The 19,826-nt window shown below is 41.2% G+C and overlaps 2 protein-coding genes and 1 non-coding gene across 7 annotated transcripts in view; 1 reads left to right on the top strand and 2 right to left on the bottom strand.

The window, feature by feature from the left end:
• The window catches only part of trappc12 (trafficking protein particle complex subunit 12), a 34,465-nt gene extending 25,892 nt beyond the window's left edge, over positions 1-8,573 (top strand). For all 5 annotated transcript variants that reach the window (XM_046413963.1, XM_046413962.1, XM_046413966.1 and 2 more), the window contains 4 exons: positions 1,423-1,521; positions 3,271-3,374; positions 6,034-6,121; positions 6,305-8,573. In XM_046413963.1, the coding sequence (XP_046269919.1) occupies positions 1,423-1,521; positions 3,271-3,374; positions 6,034-6,121; positions 6,305-6,547 (534 nt within the window). In that variant the 3' untranslated portion in view covers positions 6,548-8,573. The remainder of the gene's footprint in view (positions 1-1,422; positions 1,522-3,270; positions 3,375-6,033; positions 6,122-6,304) is intronic.
• Positions 8,574-8,610: 37 nt separating this feature from the next.
• On the bottom strand, positions 8,611-12,624 carry adi1 (acireductone dioxygenase 1). The gene is made up of 4 exons (XM_046413969.1): positions 12,386-12,624; positions 11,780-11,899; positions 11,186-11,365; positions 8,611-9,495 (listed from the first exon to the last, which is right to left on the bottom strand). Exons 1-4 carry the CDS (start codon positions 12,506-12,508, stop codon positions 9,379-9,381), a joined length of 540 nt encoding a protein of 179 aa, XP_046269925.1. The 5' UTR covers positions 12,509-12,624; the 3' UTR covers positions 8,611-9,378.
• Positions 12,625-13,391: 767 nt separating this feature from the next.
• trnas-gcu lies at positions 13,392-13,473 on the bottom strand. Its single transcript has one exon. It is a non-coding gene; the product is annotated as a tRNA-Ser (tRNA).
• Positions 13,474-19,826: the final 6,353 nt, after the last annotated feature.

Below are 19,826 nucleotides of genomic sequence, written 5' to 3'. Positions count from 1 at the left end.
ATGGAAACAAATTCTGAAAAGGGAGCGAAAAACTAGGGCATGCATTTCTTTGTCAATAAACCCCATTAACAGACAGAAACCAACCATGTGTTAGTTCATCTCAACTTTCTGACTCTCCTATCCTGTCTGTAGTAGCGTCATTTGTAAAACAACTGGTCACTGGAGATTTTAGCAAATGTTTCTCAAACAGGAGGAAATAGTGTTGTTTTAAGGGACTATTTCTAGCAGCAGATTAATCCGCATTTGGTGCTGCTTTGAGTATCTGGGACAGCGGGGCAGTGTGTGTAGGACTGAATCAAACCACCGTGTGTTCGTGGTAATGACAGAATATGTCACCCAGTCAAATGTTATGGCTCATTGTTGTGTTTTTAATCGCTGTTGGACAGCAGTGGAGTTCAGTTGGCACAGAGGAAGAACTTTGATCATTTGACTTTGATACACAGTAAAAGATCACTTCACAGTATTGCTTAATATGCTATTCACAGATCTTAAGACTAGCTTCAGGAGTTTTGGACACCCTAAGAACTGAACCAGCGCAGTCATTAAAAAAAAAACAAAAACAAAAACTAAACAGTACTCTAATAAACAGGTACATGTGCAAACTTTGTGTACTTTGTCCAAGCCTGCACTCTCTCCCTGCACACACACACACACACACCTCGCTGACCTCCCTCTGTCGCCCTGCTCAGCAGTCCAGTCACCATGTGAGCGATGTGTAGCAGTGCAGCGTGGAGGTGGGAGGAGGGTCACATCGCCCTGCTAATACTCCATATGTTTGATTAATGCCCTCCCTCTCTGTCTCTCTGTTTCTCTGTCTCTCTCTCTGTCTCTCTGTTTCTCTGTCTCTCTCTCTGTCTCTGTTTCTCTGTCTCTCTCTCTGTCTCTGCCTCAACTCTCTCGCTCTTCTTTACCTTGCTGCTCACCCTTCACCTGTCTCCACCGCCTGTTGTTTACCTCATTTTACCTTACTTGCTTCTAACTTCTGTCTTAACTTCCTTCCATTCTTCACTTCACTGGTATGTTTGTCTCTTTTCCTCATTATTCACTTTTTCTCTCTCCCTCTCTCCCTCTATCTCTCTTTTTGTCTCTTTCCCTCTCTCTCTCTCTCCCCCCGTCTTTCCCTCCCTCCCTCCCTCTCTCTCTCTTCTCTCCTCTCTCCGTCCCTCCCTTCCTCCCTCTCTCCCTTTCTCCTTGCCTCCCTCTTTCCTTCTCTCTCCCTCTCTCTCCCCCTCTCTCTCCTCCTCTATCTCCCTCCCTCCCTCCCTCCCTCTCTGTCCCTCTCTCCCTCTCCCTCACTCTGTCCCTCTCTCTGCCTCCCTCTCTGTCCCTCTCTCCCTCTCCCTCACTCTGTCCCTCTGTCTCCCTCCCTCTCTGTCCCTCTCTCCCTCTCCCTCACGCTGTCCCCCTCTCTCTCTGTCTCAGGATTATGTTCTGGCTGTGGAGACCTATCACTCCATCATCCAGTATGAGCCCCAGCAGAGAGTGCAGCTGCTCAGTGGCATTGGACGCATCTTCTTGCAGGTACACGCACCATAAAACAGTCTCACTCATTGACTACCAGAGATGTTAAGGAATAGAAGCTCTAGTTGAAACAATATGGTAAAATCTCTGTCATCATATAATTTCGGACTCAATGTGGACAGATATTGAATATTAAAGGACCTGTGCAGGGGTTGCATTAACTGAATATTTTCCACCAATGAATATTTTTTAACAATGAGAGAAAAATCTTAAGTCCATTTGTTATTTGGACAGATAAGAACAGGCATAGACTAAATTCAGTGAGGGCTGATGTTTATGTTCTGTGGCATCACGCTCACAAAGGCAGACATGCAGAGCTGTTCCATTTTGCTCACAGAGTACACACAAAGGTAACTAAATTTATATTAAATTAAAAGATTCCCCTTGCAGAGTGTGGGCATCAACGCTAACCTCGGCATCATATTCAACGCATTGAACTTGAGGTCTCAGAGTGTGTCTGTGACCAGTAGCGGTCACAGAATGGTGCAGCCGCCCACCTGGTGCAGAAGGAGCACGAGCTGCGGGATTTTCCTCCAGTGAAGCGAGTGCTTTCAGGAACAGGAAATCCTGCATTCACAGATTCTTGCTGACTTCTGAACACTTCCCTTGGAGAAATGTTCACTGACTTCAACGCTCTGGCTGAAGTGGAGCAGGTTCCCAGTCTCCGCTATGGCAGCAGAGTGCTAGTTCAGCCTTCAGAGCAAAATCCAGACAGCAGTGAGAAGCTGTTTGTAAGAGGCAAAGATGCAAAACCTAAAGACAATCGCCTCTGCAGCAATACGTACTCAGTTTAAGTCCATGCAGACCAGGCGGAATGTTTGAGCTTCGTCTGCATAAGGTTGCTGGAGTTCAAATTAATTTCTTCTAAATTGTTTATTCATATTTTAATTGGAGTAGTGTAATTCTGTGAAATTGCATTTTAAAATTTCTCAATATCATTTAAAAAATGAAACTGGGCTATTGTGGAAACATGGCGGTGCAACATGGCAGACTCTGTGGGAGAGGACCTGCTCTCTCTGTAGATATGAAAGGTAACAGAAAAAAGCACCGTTATTTGAGCAAACATTATGAATGTTGTATTTCTGCCTGTGAATCCTACATACTGGACCTTTTTAAGGGAATATGTCTACATTTTTGAAAGTCCGTATATTCTTTTTTTTTTCTAAGAATAAGATAAAAGCATCAGTATTGCTCCCACATTCGCGTTGATTAGCCTAGCTTAACATAAACAATGGAAGCATGGGGAAACAGCTTGTTCTGAATAAATATCTTCCGGCTTTGCTTTGTCTCTCCTGTCTGAGCAAGGTCACTTAGCTCAGTCAAAAGTAGTGCTTGAGACATCCCAACTTTTGACCTCCAAGTAGACTAGCTGGTGCGATCGTTGACAACCCTGAGCTTGTGTGCTGCAGGCCCCTCCTGTAATCCAGCCGTGATTCATACACAAACATACGCAGAATGTGGAAGTGCTCCAACTGCTTGTCACTCATTCATTTTCGACTTACTTCTTAAAATGCCCGAATGCTCCTTCACCTCCACAGCTCTATCATGTTGTACCATCATCAGAGGTCTATTTGTTTTGTCATTATTATTCTCTCTTCTAGCGTTCCTCTGTGTATTCTGTACTGATGCAATGAGTCAGTTTTCCCTGGGGGATCATGAAATCTAATTTATGTGTGCTTGCCCCGTTTTACAATATACACACACAGAGACCAGTGGTTAATGTTTTGCTGCTGCTTTGTTCTTGGCCAGATCGGAGACATTAAGACGGCAGAGAGGTACTTCCAGGATGTGCAGAAAGCCTGCCAGATGAAAGGGAGCCAGCCCAGTCACACCACATGCGTGCTGATGAACAGGTACATGTGTGTCGTGCATTTAGCACCTCCATACAGCGTGTGTGTACTTAATGCTGCTCAGGATCATTTTCGCTCCATGGAAGCGGAACTTCCTTCAGGGCTTTTTGCAGGTTTTGTGCTTCCTCCTGGCGTGTGATTTAGCACAGGAGGTCACACCTGTGTAGCTCTGGCCTGAGGAGATGAAGGGTATGAGGCAACGCTCATCCTGTCTCACTCACTGCTCAGTTCACAAAGGCAGGGGATAAATATCGTATGTATAAATAAATATCGTTTTCGTTTGGTTTTTTTTTTAACTACTAATGAAGGAAGATAACAGAATGAATGTGAACGAATAAAAAAAAACTGCTTAATCCTGTCTTCTAAAACCAAAATGGCCTGCAAGAAACCTGGGAAATCGTCTTGTGCTCTGCATCCCTGAAGTGCAAAGCAAAATCTAATTCACTTTAAGCTGGGCCACAGCCTCCTATCAAGACATAAATGCAGAAATCTTGTCAGTGTGGAGAGTTCTGTTGTATTTTTCCTGACCGGCACAGATGATGAAAGTCCATGACGTAAGATCTGTGGGCCGTCATCTAAAACGCATGGATCTATAGATTAGGGTTATGAGAGATTGGGTCAGACTTATCTGGGAGTGAAATGCTTTTTGGTGTACAGCTGCAGTGATTGTGATAGACTGAAAGGTGAGTGAAGTCAAAGTCTCAGTGGTCATGTGTCAACTGGTGCAAAGTTTCTCAAAATCCCCGTTTCTGTGTATCTGTGTGAACGTGTTAAACTGAGTTTTTGGGAAAACTATGACATTATCGCCTCAGTTTGCCCATGCATGTTGTTGCCTGGTGTAACGAGCCCGAAACAACAAGAGCCGTGGTGGACTACCAGTTTGTTTAGCATTGCTAGGTTGTGTGCCAGACAGCTGATAGATAAATAAAGGTGAAGAAATAGGTGTCAGATAACTATAATCCAGTAGACATATTGCCATTATTGTGTTTTCAAGTTACTTCAATTAAAGGAAAATAATCTTAAAATACATACTGCAAAGTATGTATACAAAACGAAGGTCCTGAAGACAGAACAGACAAAAACGAAACAAAGATGAAAATACAAGCCTAATTTTCGTAAAATTTGGGACGCTGTGAGACAAACAAAACAAAGACAAATAAATTAAATGAAAATTGATGATTATGCACAGTATATTCATGTGTACATGTCTGTATGCAGCCTGTACGATTTATATTGACAGTGATGCGCACAGTACATGTTAAAGATAGGGTGTAATGTAAACATATGCCTGGATGTGAACATATGCATAACTGATTCTGGAGATGCAGACAGTCCTGACTGTCTGTCGTAGTCTGTTCCTCTCCTGTTTGGTGGCTCATGCAAACCAGACACTGACAGATGTACAGAGAACAGGACTGGATGACTGCAGTGTAAAATTGGATCAGCAGCTCCTGAGGCAGGTGGAACTTCCTGCAAGTTTCCTGAGTCCACTTTGATGACTGTCTCAATATTAGGCACCCACTTTAGGAGCTGGGAGGCAGTGGATCCCAGAAACCTGAAGTTTTAGCAGACACTGCTGTTGTGTATGGTGTTGAGGCCCGCTGTCATCTCCACAGTTATGAGTTCTATACTCATCTCCATGTTGTTATGACACTGGCAGTTCAACCAGTCGTTAATGTCGAGGGAGAAGAGCAGTGAGAGGGGACACACATCCCTGTGGAGAGCTGGTGTTCATTGTCTGGGTCCTGGATGTGATTCTTCCCAGCCTCACCTCCTGCCTCCTGTCTGCAGAGCAGCTCCACAATATGTCTCCAGATGACATCATCACAACAGTCAGATCAGTCTTTCTGCTGCTCAGCTTAAAGAGATTTACAAATAAAACTTGACCCACAAAATATTTACAGAAACACGCACTTTATTTGAGAGTGGATTTTATATCCGTATGTGGAGATTATCAGCCACACTGTGTACTCTGTGACTGTTTTTCACAGTTGGGAACACTTACTGCAGCAGCATTGCGGTGTGCTTCCAACTTCTGTCTGTTTCAGCATGACTGCGCCCTTGTGCATAAAGACAGCTCCATAAAGTTAAGATTTTCCCAGCTTGGTGTTAACAGAATGTGACTGATGTGCACAGAGTCCTGACCTCAATCCCATCCAACACCTTTGGGATGAACAGGAATCTCATCATCGATGTTGGATCTCATAATGCTATTATGTCTGACTGGGAGCAAAGGTTTCAGGCTCCAAAATCCGGTGGAACACCTGGAACCAGAGGAGTGGTCACAGCATCGGATTAATGCCTGTGGTTTGCAAAAGACATGTTCAACTGGTGTAAAAATAAAAAAAACCTCAGAATCAAAGTTAAGAATAACCAGCGATGGAATGTACGATAACTAAGTACATTTATCTTAAGTACTATACTTTGAGGTACTTTTCTTGGGTATTTCTAATTTTTCTTCTAACTTTAGTTTCTAGTTACTTTGCATAAAATCCAAATACTATTATACCGTGTAGTAGTACTGTTATGAAGAATTATTTTAAATGTATGTATTTATTTTTAATTTAGAAGGTGATTTATAAGCAATTAGACACCGACAGAAACCACCAGTATCACTAATAATAATAATCAGAAAAATGCTGCTTGTGTTTGTATTTTCCAGAGCTTTTGTCTACCTCAGTCAGAACAACTATGCTGAAGCACACGCATCATTCGTTGAAGTCTTGAAAATTGACCCGAAAAACCCTGTTGTAAGTGCTACCACATCAACTACATTATAAAACGTTCTCAATAACAAGCCTGTCTGCTTTCTTAGAAAGTGAGATAATAAAATTGATATCAGTATCAGCAGCAGCCACATATTATGATTCAGTTGGTAATAAACTTTCATATTCTTTCGTCCTCACTCACTGCCTCTCACCGTATGCTCCCAGGCCAACAACAATGCGGCGGTGTGCCTGCTGTATCTGGGTCGTCTGAAGGAGTCCCTGGGCCAGCTGGAGGGCCTGGTGCAGCAGGATCCTGCACTCTACCTCCACGAGAGCGTCCTCTTCAACCTGACCACTATGTATGAGCTGGAGTCGTCTCGCAGCAACCAGAAGAAGCAGGCTCTGCTGGAGGCCGTGGCCTGCCGGGAGGGGGACAGCTTCAACACGCAGTGCCTCAAACTGGTTTAAGAGGCGAGAGAATGAACTCTATTGCATTCTCTTCCAGTGTGACAGGAAGTAAAACCCCAAGAGAGGACTCTGTAGAGGGGTAGAAAGCTCTTGTTCCTATGAGAGTTTGGTGACAGAGAAGTGAACTTCTAGTACTCGGGTTGGTTTCTCGAGAGCAAGGTGATACAAGATCTTTCAGAACTGGTTTTATTCTTACAAACTAAATGTGGGAAGCCCAGGTTTGCAATTCTCTACGTATCCTGAAGGGTGACTCCGTAATGATTCACAGATCTACGTACAGAAACATCTCACACATTATGTTGGATTGACACTGTAAAAAGGAAATGGCCCTACAACAATACCCCTACAAAAATTGCTCGTGTATGCAAGAGTTAATTTTATTTCACAGGTTTAAGGAATAGTTTCATGTTTTTGGAAATTCACTTATGTGCTCACTTGTTAGGAGTTTGGAGAGGAGGTCGATGCGACTCTTGCGTCTATACAGTCAACGCTGTATACTAAAAGGAAGTTAGCTTAGCATATGAAGACTGGGAATAGGGAAACAGCTAACCTGGCTCTGTCCAAAGTTTAAAATATATATAAATATCATTTACTTTCAAGGAACCACTGTGCCTGCATGACAACATTACCATTAACAAGCTCATTTGCTAGCATGTGTACGGCCAGCTGTGTGTTATTGTCTTATAGAGCAAGCTGGCTGTGGGTTTGTGATATTGTTTTATTATTTTTTTTATGTTACAATTGATACATTTCAGTAAACAAGAGATACATTGAAAATTAGTTTTTTTTGTCTGTTGTCTCTCTACTACATCGACCTACTTTCACTAAATGAGACGTAAACATGAAAGAATTCTGCGGTAATACAGTCGTGTTTTTGAATATATGATCAGCTGGAAGCTATGTCTGCATGATTATTCATGAAGGACATTTTGTTGGGATGATAGCTTGTTACCAGTATACAGTTTGCTTCTCTCATAGTCATTTTTTCACTTGAACATTTTGTATTCATTACATTTGAGACACAGCAATAAGTAACTAATTTGTCAAAAGTAAAGACAACAGTAAGTGCACCAGGTTAAAAAGTTTAACCAGCATTTTCTCTTGGCTGTAGTTTTTTTTTTTTTCAGGGACAGGTATATTATGCACTTCTGCGCCAAATAAATTCTTACTGTACAAGCACCAGCTACCAATAATTAACCTACTGACACCGTTTGCTGTCCCCATCTGTCACGTGACCCCCACCTTTCACATTACGGTCCCAATAGGAAACAGTCCAACGCATAACCCTTTAATATTCCTACAGTCAAGCTGTTTCCCTCTGCTCCCAGTCTTTGTGTTAAGCTAACCAGCTACTGGCTCTAGCATCATAATTAGTGTGCAGATATTTGTGGTACTTTCTCATCTAAATCTCCGTTAAGAAAACAAATGAAAGTATTTCCCAGAAGGTCGAACTATTCCTCTAAATTCTTTATTTTTTATGAAAGAAATTCTAGTCGCACGTGAAATATCGAATGAAGCACAGCGTCATTGGAAGAGAGACCTTCAGTGTACTTTGCTCTGCAGGTTTGGTTTTAAGGGAGTTGCAGACTCATCGTGTGAGACTTTGCACGGGCATTATCCTGAGCTTCAGTGTGTTTAAAGACTAATAAACTACCACAGAGGTCCGAAGCTTGTTCCTCAGCAGACACCTGTAATACTGGATTAACAGTCGAACACCCCTCGGTTTCAACTGCCGAGTTTATTAACTCATGCAGTGAAAATAAAAAAAAAAAGAAAAAGCCCGTCAGATTGCATCACAGTCTGTCCTCTAGACAAAAAATGTTAAATATTGGGAACCCAAAATTGTACATATCAGAGAAGCTGATTTTTTTTTTCTGTTTAAATGATTGTATCAAAAAATAATTAAATCTTTTACTGATTTGTCCTGGTGGATCTTTAATTATCACAGTATTCCTGCTGTGTTAATCATATTTATGTATATTAAAAATGTTTGCTTTATCCCAATAAAGCTGTTCTTTTAAATCAACTTGTCTGGTTTAATGGAAAGATGAGAACAAACAAAATACATTGAAAACAGCAGTAGATTTATTTTCCATAGATCAAAACCGTCCATTCATCTATCAGAGATGCTCTACCCGATTAGCACAGCAGCGCTCAAGCGACACCACTCACCTCTGATTCAGAGAGATTTGAACAGGAAATGAGAAAATATGACTTCTAGGCTGCATTATTCATTTTGAGAATTTGCTGTTGAGGGATAGAATAGGAGAATAAGGCACTATAGACTGTTCTGCAGTGAAGGACGTAGTCACACCTGAAGTACATGAGCTCCGATACAAGTCAAAGTCCTGCATTCAGCCTTTTGAGTAAATAAAAACTGCATTCTTATTCCATTCTGATGCATTAACTCATGAAGCTAATCTTAGCTACTTTATATGCTGTTGGGGAGGTTATGACATGATCATGTATTTTCAATGTACCAACAGGTATCAAATGTAGTGAAGTGAAAAGTACAGTATTTCCTCTGAAATACAACATAGTAAAAAGCAGGAAAGCATGAAAAGGATAAAAAAGGAAAGGCTCGGACCTTTGATGAGTAGTTTCTGAGATTCCACCTCTATGACTGTCTACATGTAGACTATGTCAGTTCATTCAGCACTAAAAAGCACTGGGTGCTTAATATGACTGCTCTACTACAGAAGATCTTCAATAAACTGCAGTATGTTTCTAAACATTGTCAGTGTAAATTAATCACATTAGAAAACCTTATTCTAGAATAGTGTTCCTATGGAACACACGTTGTTGTTAGTGTTGTGTGCTGCAGCTCTCTCTCAGGACCCCTGCAGAGAAGCCATGTACTTCTTGCGGATGTCAAAGTCATCAGCGGGACGGTTGTAAGCTTTCCACACCGGCTCCCCCACAAACAGCCTCATGGCTTTGGTGTAGTTCTATAGAAACAGAGTTCAGATCAATCCGAATGTGGCTGGATACATGAAAGTCAACTCGGGAATTCAGCTTTTGCTCCTGTTTACATCTGGCTTTAACATGTGTCTTGTGTGATCAGATCACTAGTGAACAGCTGTACAGGTGTGAATGCACCCAAGATGCACGGAGAGCCGATCACTCAGACCACATTGTTTTAGCAGTGTTTATGCAAATACGGGCCACGCTGAAGGACTGCCTAATTAACTCACGCCCACTGCTGAAGCACATCTGTGTTCTCATTCACTGCATCACGCAGCATTAAACTGAAGTGTAAAACAACAAAAAGCCACAACAACAGGCAAAATGCTTTCTGGTGGTTGGGGCACAATGAAACGTACTGACCAATTTCCATTTGGACTGAGTAGTCGGTACAAAAGAAACTTCTTTTGATTTCTGACAGAATAAGCACATTAAGTGCATTATTGTCTCCTGCCAGTAAAACACAACAATACTTTTGGTCTTTGCAAACAGAGTTTATGTACATACTTATTTGCATGTAGGGCGGGGGAAGGGAGAGCCGATCACAAGTGGTGACGCAGTCTAACACCACTTGCTGTCTTGCTGAGACTGTTGAACTCTGGAGGACCTCTGTAGAACCTGCTACTGCTAACATCGCCGCCCGCCCCCCCCCCACACACACACACACACACACCACCCTCCCTCCCTCTCCCTTCCCTGACAACTCCCATGAACATTGCACAATGCAGCCAATTTGCACTGAACTACGCATCTCATTTGCACTATTGTCCCATTTGCACTATTCCTCAATCTGCAATCTGCTGTAAATACTGTTGCCATCTGGTCCCTGTTCACTGGTTATATTTTTTATTCTGGTTGTTTTGTATATTTATATAATGTTGTTTTTATATTTATGGCATTGGTATTGTAGGTTTTTTTGGGCTTATACTGGGACAAGGGAAACTAATTTCGTTCCACCTCATGTTTCTACATGTGTGAAATGACAATAAAGCTCCTCGAATCCTCGAATCCTGTCTGCTTGTGATGGGATGACCTAAGATGCATGTTAATGCCAGGTGTGAACAGAGTCATTTGGTCCTGCACAATAATAAAAACAGCCTTCCTTACAAAAATCAATTCGTCTTGCTAGCTAGAAGCTAATGAATTAGCTGCTCTAAAGTAGTGTGAGTGAGAAGAATTCAGGCACTTTTCGACCAACTGCCTGAACAGCAGGACTAAGAGCAAACAAAGATTAACAAGCCAGCTGTGACAGCACTGACAATGCTGACAGCAGTCAGGCTACAGTAATATTGTAACTGTACTGCACAAAGCGCGTAATCTGTGCTGTCTGTTAATATGTAAATGGTAATTATATTTCATATGTTCAAATGAAAATATTATTTTACAATACACAGCTGCACATTTTTGTTTTTTCTCTGCTCTATGGAAACATCTGTTGGCTTATCCTCTCAGTATTTGCTCTAGTACTGTATTATTCAAATGTTCTTCTTTTCTAAAACACGTCTGTCCTCAGGCATTCAAATTGCATCTAAACAAGTGTACTGATGTGCTTTGCTAACACAACAGAACATGTACAATCCTCAAGACAGACAAAAAGTAGTTAACTACTTCCACGTTTTTGTCAAGGAATGTGGCTTCACATCAAAGACAATTCCTTTAATGTATGCTACATACGGTCTCGTCCAGGGTAAAGCGATGGTAGATGCCGGCCGGCAGGGTGATCAGGTCCCCCTTGCTCATGGCGATACGGATCCATCGGTCCTCCTTGTCCCTGATGTCAAAGTAGGCCCGGCCATCCAGGATGTAGCGGATCTCGTCATCCAAGTGCAGGTGCTCCTGAAAGAACTTCTTTAGCTGATGGACACAAAAAGACAAAAATGTCTGGATTACACACAGAGCAGGTAGTGGCTGTCCTAATGGTGCCATTGTCTTCACCGCAGAGTGGAAATCATTGTTGTGTCTCATCAACGGACTTTAAACAAAGGAGGCCTACTCTGGCATTAAGTCTGGCCTCTGGCCTACATGCACAAACCACAGCTTGATAAAGCACACTTTGCCTGCCCAAATAAATAAAGAAATCAGTTTATATTGCCCTTCCCACCATGCCCCACCACAGATAACCTGCTGAGCACAACAACCACGCTGGCCTTAATAATATAACTAATTTTCTACAGGTCATAAACTCTAATCTAAGTCCTCTCTGACAAAGAGACAATTTTATACCATAACTTAAAGTGTAGAGCTTTTGCAGTGAATGGCGTAGATTACCTGTTCCTCATAGTTAGGTAAGGTGTCCCTGCGAACAGTGATAATGTCCATGTAGGAGTAGCCTTGGTCTTTACGGATCTGCTCCAGCTCTGGGTCTGATTCATAGATATCAGCATTCAGCTGCAACAACAGGACAACAGGACTGATCAGCAAACAAACTCATCCGTGGCAAATAACTGTTACTAAAAGCAATCTGCTCATTTCATTATTAGTTACACGGAAAAAGCAAATCTCATGCTAGCAGTTAGCACCTGTTTTATGTAACGATAATGCATATGGTGGGGGACAAACCAGGGATAAGTTAGCCAGCGGTATGAAACTGACTGTCAGAACTTGAAATAAAATTTGTATTAAAATTTCATTTGTGTGTTTATTGGGACAGGCACTAATCTTTGGCCACTATTTATTATCCGTAACTTTCATAACGTTAAGCTCAAGAGCTCATGACATATTTTTTGGAACGTTTAAAGCTGCTGAGGGTCAAATCTAACAATGCTAACAGAATCTGCGAAGATAAAAAAAAAAGAGCTCAAATCACAGTTTAACGTGTTTAATCTGATTAAAATTAGCTGTAATGTGGAGAGCAGCTAACGGCAGTAACGTTACCTTCCAGTGAAAGACCCCAAGCTGTTTCAACTCGTCCAGGGAAACGGGCTGATTCGGGTCCAGTCGGTGCGGTTCTCTCTGGTCTTCATCAGAGCAGTCCATGTACCAGGCTTCTACACCCATGCTGGATCTGACCGACGGACGCTTTCACAGCGCAGTTCTTGGAGAAACTCAAGAATGTTTGGATTGCATTTGCATGAGGCGTCAAGTGACTGCAGTCACACTTCCTGTATACAATGACGCAAGCTGTTTTCACGTGGCCAGATTAGGAGTGGGGGCGGCGAAGTCTGCAACCAGGCTGCACAATTAAAAACCAAATGTTTATGATAGCTGTATTTATAACATAGGCTACACTTGAGGTTTGGGTAGACATACTGGAAACACACACAGCCATCAAAGCAGTTTTATTCTGAAGGTTGGCACCGGAAGTTTTTGTCTTACTTATTCCAATTTATTATATTGTGTTCATTGTCTAGAGATCATGGTGGATTTGAAGGCAGTGGCGTGTGTAGTGACAGTCATGAGCGAATACTGCTCTCCAGTGTTCACAGTGAGGGGTTACAAATCATCCGTAATCCAGTAATGATTCAACCAACAACACTGTTATCGCCTCTTTATTGCAGTACTTATCATGTATTTATATCTACATAAGTATTTCTCACGCAAGTGTCAATAGAAAGCAACAATATTCATGTTGGTTTTGATTTTTACAGTATCTATATTCAGTATGCACACATGTATTGGAAGACAGAAAGGATATAAGAAACGTTTGATAGTTTTATTTTAAACTATTATTTGCTCCCGGTAACTTTGAATATGCGATTGCGTCGGACATCGTGACACGGGTGGAGTTGATTTACAGTAGCTTGCTATATTCGTGTACCTTGAAAACTAGTTTTCATTATACGGATATACTTTTACGTGGAGTAGAGGCGTTTTTCATTTTGTTTTCTTTGCTCCATATACGTTCTTTAGCGTCACAGGTGGCATGAAAATAGAAACCAGCCGACGAGGATGGGATTCGAACCCACGCGTGCAGAGCACAATGGATTAGCAGTCCATCGCCTTAACCACTCGGCCACCTCGTCTTGTGATCACGGCCGTAAAGCGCCAACCTCTGTCAAAATATGAGAATAGGATTGTTAATGTGTGTATATAACACTGCTTTAATTGTACTGGAGTCGGATGGTGGTGGACTTCAGGAGGAACAAGCCCCTGCCCTCTCCCGTCTGCATCAGGGGGACGGATGTGGATTTAGTGGACTCATGCAAGTACCTGGGTGTAACACCCTACAATAAACTGGACTGGTCCACCAATACAGAGCCCGTCTACAAGAAGGGCCTGAGCCGGCTTTACTTCCTGAGGAGGCTCAGGTCCTTTCATGCCTGCAACAAGACGCTGCAGATGTTTTATCAGTCTGTTGTGGCGAGCACCATCTTCTCTGCTGCGGTGTCCTGGGGTGCGGGCATCAAGGCAAAGGACGCCAACAGACTGAACAAACTGAGCAGGGAGGCAGAGTCTGTTGTTGACTGTAAACTTGTCACCCTGGAGGAGGTGGTGGAGGAGAGGATGCTGGCTAAAGTGCTGGCAATCATGGACAGACTTTACAACTCATCTACCTCTGTCAGAGCCACGACAACACACCTGGACTAAATCTACCTGTCATCTTTTCTACTCCGAAAAATTTTATATACTGTTACTGTTATTGCAAGTGTCCTTTAGTGTATTTTATTCCTTTTCTCTATTATATTATTATATAATATCTTATATAATATATTATATATCTATCTATCTATCTATCTATCTATCTATCTATCCAGCTACCTAAATGTAGGTGTGTGTTTGTAATATATATGGCCTACAGTGTAGGGACTAAAACTCAAAATGTGTAATACTACAGATTTAAACATTCTTTTTTTCTTTTTTCTCTTTCAACATCATGGAAGCTCAGTACTGAACAGCTCTCCTGCTCATCCTAAAATCACATGCAGTTCACATGTCTCACACGTCTCAAAGATTTTAGCTATTTATGTAAAGACCGTTGTTTTTAATGTATCCTCATTTCCATCTTTTGTGGGATTTCATTTCGTTCATTCTTCTGTTAATTATTTAATATTTGTTGCCTTGATTAATATATACAGAATATATTAGTCATATAATACTTTATGTAATTATTATTCTTCACTGTTTTTATTCATTTATTGAATGCATCCCTTTTTATTGTTTCATCAGTTCACTGTTCTTTGAATTATTTAATTTTAATTTCAATTTTTATTATTATTTATTCATTTAATCCAACAGCTTTCTCTTCGTTAATTTTCAATGCTTTGTGAGTATCATCTTGATAAAGATTCATTTAATTGAAAATGATTCTCCAGTCATCCTAAATCATAATATTGTGATATTAAAATTTACAACATAATACACTTTTGCACTTGACTAAATGTTATCAAATTACGTATCACTCATTCAATTCAATCATTACTTTCTTTCAGTATGTCTTTAGTTTTCAAATTTATGCCCACTGTAGTTAGGTTTCAAAAGTCTTTGAAAACCTTTTTATCATTAATCTGCAAAAGGAGAAACTTATACACACAGGTAAAAGTAAGTGTAAGTACACTATACAGACAAAAGAATTGTGAAACCTGAGAATTACACCAATGGGGACCTTGGTGACAAGGTCAGGGTGTTGGGGTGTTTCTGTGTTCTTTTTTTATTTTCTTTTTGCCTATTCAATAAGTGGAGTGTTCATAGGGTTGAGCACTGGTGTTGGATGGGGGCTCGGCTCACAGTCTCTGTTCATGTTCGTCCCAAAGGTGGGGTCAGTGGGGATGAGGTCAGGGCTTTGTGTGGCCCGTTGGGTTCTTCCACACCAGACTCATCCGGCCATGTCTTTATGGAGCTTGCTCCCAAAAACATGCACATTAGGTTAACTGACTACCCTTCATTGATTGTCTGTCAGCCCTGCGATTTACTGGTGACAAGTCCACGGTTTACCCCGCCTCTCACCCAATGTCAGCTGGGATAGGCTCCAGCCCTCAGCGACCCTGCACAGATAAATATACATATAGAAACTGGAATGATGGGTGGAAGGAAGGGGCTTAGCCCAATACCTGAAAATCAACCCCATACCACACCTGAACTGAATAATAAAGAGGTGTGAGCAAATACTTTTGTCCATATAGTGTATGTCCATATGAAGACATTAGTGTGTGTATCTACTTGCCACAAGTAATGCCAAGAGGGAAAGGCCACTGCTTGGTACATAATATGGTAAAATAAACTACCTCTGTATTTCCCTATTGGAATTATAAGAAGCCGTTTAAGATGAATGCATATTTATTAACATGCCTGACAAGGGAAACTGTCTCTTCCATTTTACAAGCAATGTGATAGCTTGTTAAAAGTTCATCTAAAATGTCTAACTCAACCATGTTACATTAAAGATTCATTAGAATTGAGTTTCAGCGCAGTGACACCATTTTCAGAGTACCGAGACAGTTTTCTGAAAGACATTCAACAAACTCCATTAATACAACATCTAGATATGACCTTGTCTTCTTCCATTTTTTCTTCCATTTTTCTTCCTTTTTTCCCTCTGTCTTTTACATCAGCTTTCCCTGCTTTCTTACCACACTACAAGGTTTTCAACTCTTCAAACTGTATTTAACTGAGCAATACATGCAAGTCTGTTTTGAAATACAATGGGAACTGCCATTCAGTTTAAGTACATGCCTCAAGTTTAAAGCACATAATATGTTTAAATAGCTTATATAATTGAAATGACTACATAAACATTTTCAAATTTTTGACAGTAGATGAGGCAGATGTCTTGGGAGATTACTATGCTGAGAGAGTATTTTAATTTTGGTCAAATTCCATTTTCAGTTTTCAGGCTGGATGTAAACACAGAACTGTGGCTTTACACCACCAGAGGGCACCACACTTTACTGAGAGACAGGCTGCACCCCACCCGACTCCACCTGGAGAGTGCTTCATAAGGCATATTTCCAGAACTGGCCAGAGAGCTGTGAAAATAACCCACTGTACTGATATGACTCATTTAAAATCAAATACAGAAATCCTAAAAAACAACTGAATGCTGATAATGCAGCATAAAAATATTGTTGTTTTTTCTGTCTGGAAGCTTTAATGTAATTAATTTCAAGGTGAACCCAACACCTTGGTCTCGACAGGAAGGAAAAAGTCATGGGGATGTGTTATATCAGCTGGCACCACTTGCTGGTTTACTGACATAAACAGAACTGCGTGTGAAAATTGAACACAGACCACAAGAGGACACTTGAGCTCATTTGACTCTCAGGGATGGAGGGATGTATTTGATTCTTTGTCACATAACACGCATGTTTGATGTACATTTCTGCTTCTACGATAATTTCTAATCAAAATTAGTAATATGAAGAGAGAAGGAAGACCTTGAATTCAATGTGATTTCAATGACCTTTCAATCCAACATTTCAGCTCTTATCCAACTGGAAAAATCAGTTCTCTTTGTATGAAAATACTACAGAGATAAATAAGAATCTACTTGAAAAAAATCAAGTGCAAAAATCTCTGGTCAAATTTGCAGTGACTGTAAATCATGATTGATGAAATTGTCACAGCTTTTGCTTCTGTTCAGCTCAATCCAGTCACAGATACACCATCAGGTTGTGATGTACTGACAACTTCCCCGTGGGGCTCAGCACTTCAGACTTGATGTGATCAAAGACGTGACCCAGAACATGTTGAACCACTGTCTCAGATTATGTTCTAAGATTCAGTCCCTTTTGACATGTTGCATCAATCCACAAGTAGGATATTTTTAATGTTACGATGTTGTCTTGTCTTGTCTTGTCTTATAACAAAAGTTAAGTCAACGACAGTCATTTCAAATCAGCCAGAAAGACGAGGTAGAACAAGTCCAACAGAGAGGCAGCCAACAAGGTCCGACTGCAGCCCCCCAACCTCAGTTCAGCATGAAGGGGAGCAGGGTCCCCGGAGGTAAGGTGAATTGCTTTTTCTGTTAAAAAGCAGATGAGTTTACTTGTGCTTTGAAACAAAATGTCAGTTTTCAAAACAAAAAAGAAAAAAACATGCACAAAGGCTATAGACAGCAATTATCAATCCAACAAACTAATCCCTCTGTAGATATAAAAAGCTAGTAGCCATCCATTTTCTATACCGCTTATCCGTCAGGGTCACAGGGAGCTGGAGCCTATCCCAGCTGACTACGGGCGAGAGGCGGGGTTCACCCTGGACTGGTCGCCAGTCAATCGCAGGGCCAACACACAAGGACTGACAATCACACACTCTCACACTCACACCTAAAGGGCAGTGTAGAGTAGCCAATTAACCTAATGTGCATGTTTTTGGTATTGTGGGAGGAAGCCGGAGTACCCGGAGAAAACTCATGCAGACCCACACATAGAAGGGCCCAAACTGGGATTCGAACCTGGAGCCCTCTTGCTATGAGGCGACAGTGCTAACCACTGCACCACCGTGCCGCCCCTAAGGTAAACAAAACACAGCAATTCAGCTGATTATACACTAATTATGGCATAATCATAATACCAGGCCTGTAGTCTGTGTGAGCTAAACACTTGGGGTGATGACTGTAGGAATAATTTCCTGGCCTGAGGTGTTCCTGGCTCAGGGTGCAGGACAGATGTTTAGCAGTACAGAGGTAAGAAACCCTCCCATCAGGAACCTGGAGAAGAGCTTTGAGATACATACAGTACACAGTGTACTTGAGTTGGTCCAATTATATTCCACAGTTTATTCCAAGTATACAACAAGCTACAGAATACCATCTACTCTAATCTGACTGTAAGTAACTGCTGAAAAAGATTTAAGGATAAAACTTACAAAAGGATCTTCTTCTTCTTCTTGGTCTGAAGTGAATCGTTTCCCCAAATGGTTTCTAGTTTAGAAGGCAAGGAGAATACCGCCTCCAGATCCCATGAAGCTATGAACAGACATTTATTGTGTGTGGAAATGAAGACCTAATTTAAACCATATCTGCAGGCTGAGTGGAGTTTTAATAAGCACAATGAAATCAGACAGGACATATGAGTTTACAAACACCTCATTTAGTTTCATCTCTTTACATGTAGGTCACCCATTTTACATGTAGTTTGTCGGCTAGAAAGGCGTTGAAACAGGGCAAAATGATTTCTTGTCACTGAGCTATGCTAAAGCACACGACTCTGCGTGTAAAATCAATAAATAGTTCATGCAGTAATTACAGTCACAGAGGTTTCTTTATGCTCATTTTCTTCTGAGTCATGTACCTGTACTGTACTACATACAAGACAACGATGTCGTTAAGCCTATGCGTGTCATGTAACTCACTTCTCATTCACTTAAAATAAGTCATTAAGCTAATTAGTCCATTTCAATTGAGTTTAACCATCTTTATTTTATGGCTGTTCTCTTTTACTGGTTTGTGATTCCAACCAGGCAACATGCTCAACTGAGTCATGATTTCAGTATGAAAAATAGTGTTTATATGCTAGAACTGATACAGTCATAAAATTAAAAAAATAGAAAACTTGAATTACATTTCAAAAATTGGGCAACAAATGATTGAATTGGTTTTATCCGAAATACATACTAATATCAGATATTAGTGATTTCATTTTGAGACACTTTAAAGCTGCACCAGTCAATGTTTAACAATGGATGGAATATGAGTAATGTGAAAGGGGTCACCTGCAGTCACAAACCCACTAATTGTCAGCCATCCCTGCAGTTGCCCTCAGGGCCAAACCCCCAGGAAGTGAGCCAGGCTTTGAGGCCAATTCATCATAGTGGCTAAACCATGTAACTGCAATCTCAAGCCCAAAAAGACTTTTCCCTTGACACTGTGAAAGAAGAAGGCTGTTTTTTGCAGCATCACAACCCCCACAGAATCATTAGTTTCACTATCAGAATCAGATCCAATTCATCTGATAACATTTGGAATGTCTAGAAGAGCCACAATCCAATATCTATCAACACTTGTCCCGTGCAGGATCACAAGGTTTCATCACGGGGCTACAGGACAGTGCTAACAACTGCACCACTGTGCTGAAGAGCCATATGATTGGCTGGCTAATTTTGAGGAAAATTGAAATACAGGGGCAGATGCAAATTTAGGCTGGCTAAACCCAGATCAAATTTCCATTCAGCCCTACACTTCTTCATGTGAAAGTGGTAGCTGACGGGTTATGGAAGCTAGCAACAGCAATGTTGTTTTGCTGTTCAGTTCTGAAGAAACAGCAACTAAATCCCAGCAGAGGGATTTTTTTTATCATCTGTTTCATCCAGCAATACATGTACTATTTTCTTTTCCATTATCACATACATACACCCACCATTACTGTTCATGTCTCAGCAGTCCTGGGCTGCTCAGTCTGGATTTGTTCAGCAGAGTCTGTTTTCTACAAAATTCTGCCAC

This window comes from Scatophagus argus, chromosome 15 (assembly GCF_020382885.2).
Source record: "Scatophagus argus isolate fScaArg1 chromosome 15, fScaArg1.pri, whole genome shotgun sequence".
NCBI classification, from domain to species: Eukaryota; Metazoa; Chordata; class Actinopteri; family Scatophagidae; genus Scatophagus; species Scatophagus argus.
The sequence above is the reverse complement of the archived record's forward strand: the minus strand, read 5'-3'. Positions and strand labels throughout refer to the sequence as shown.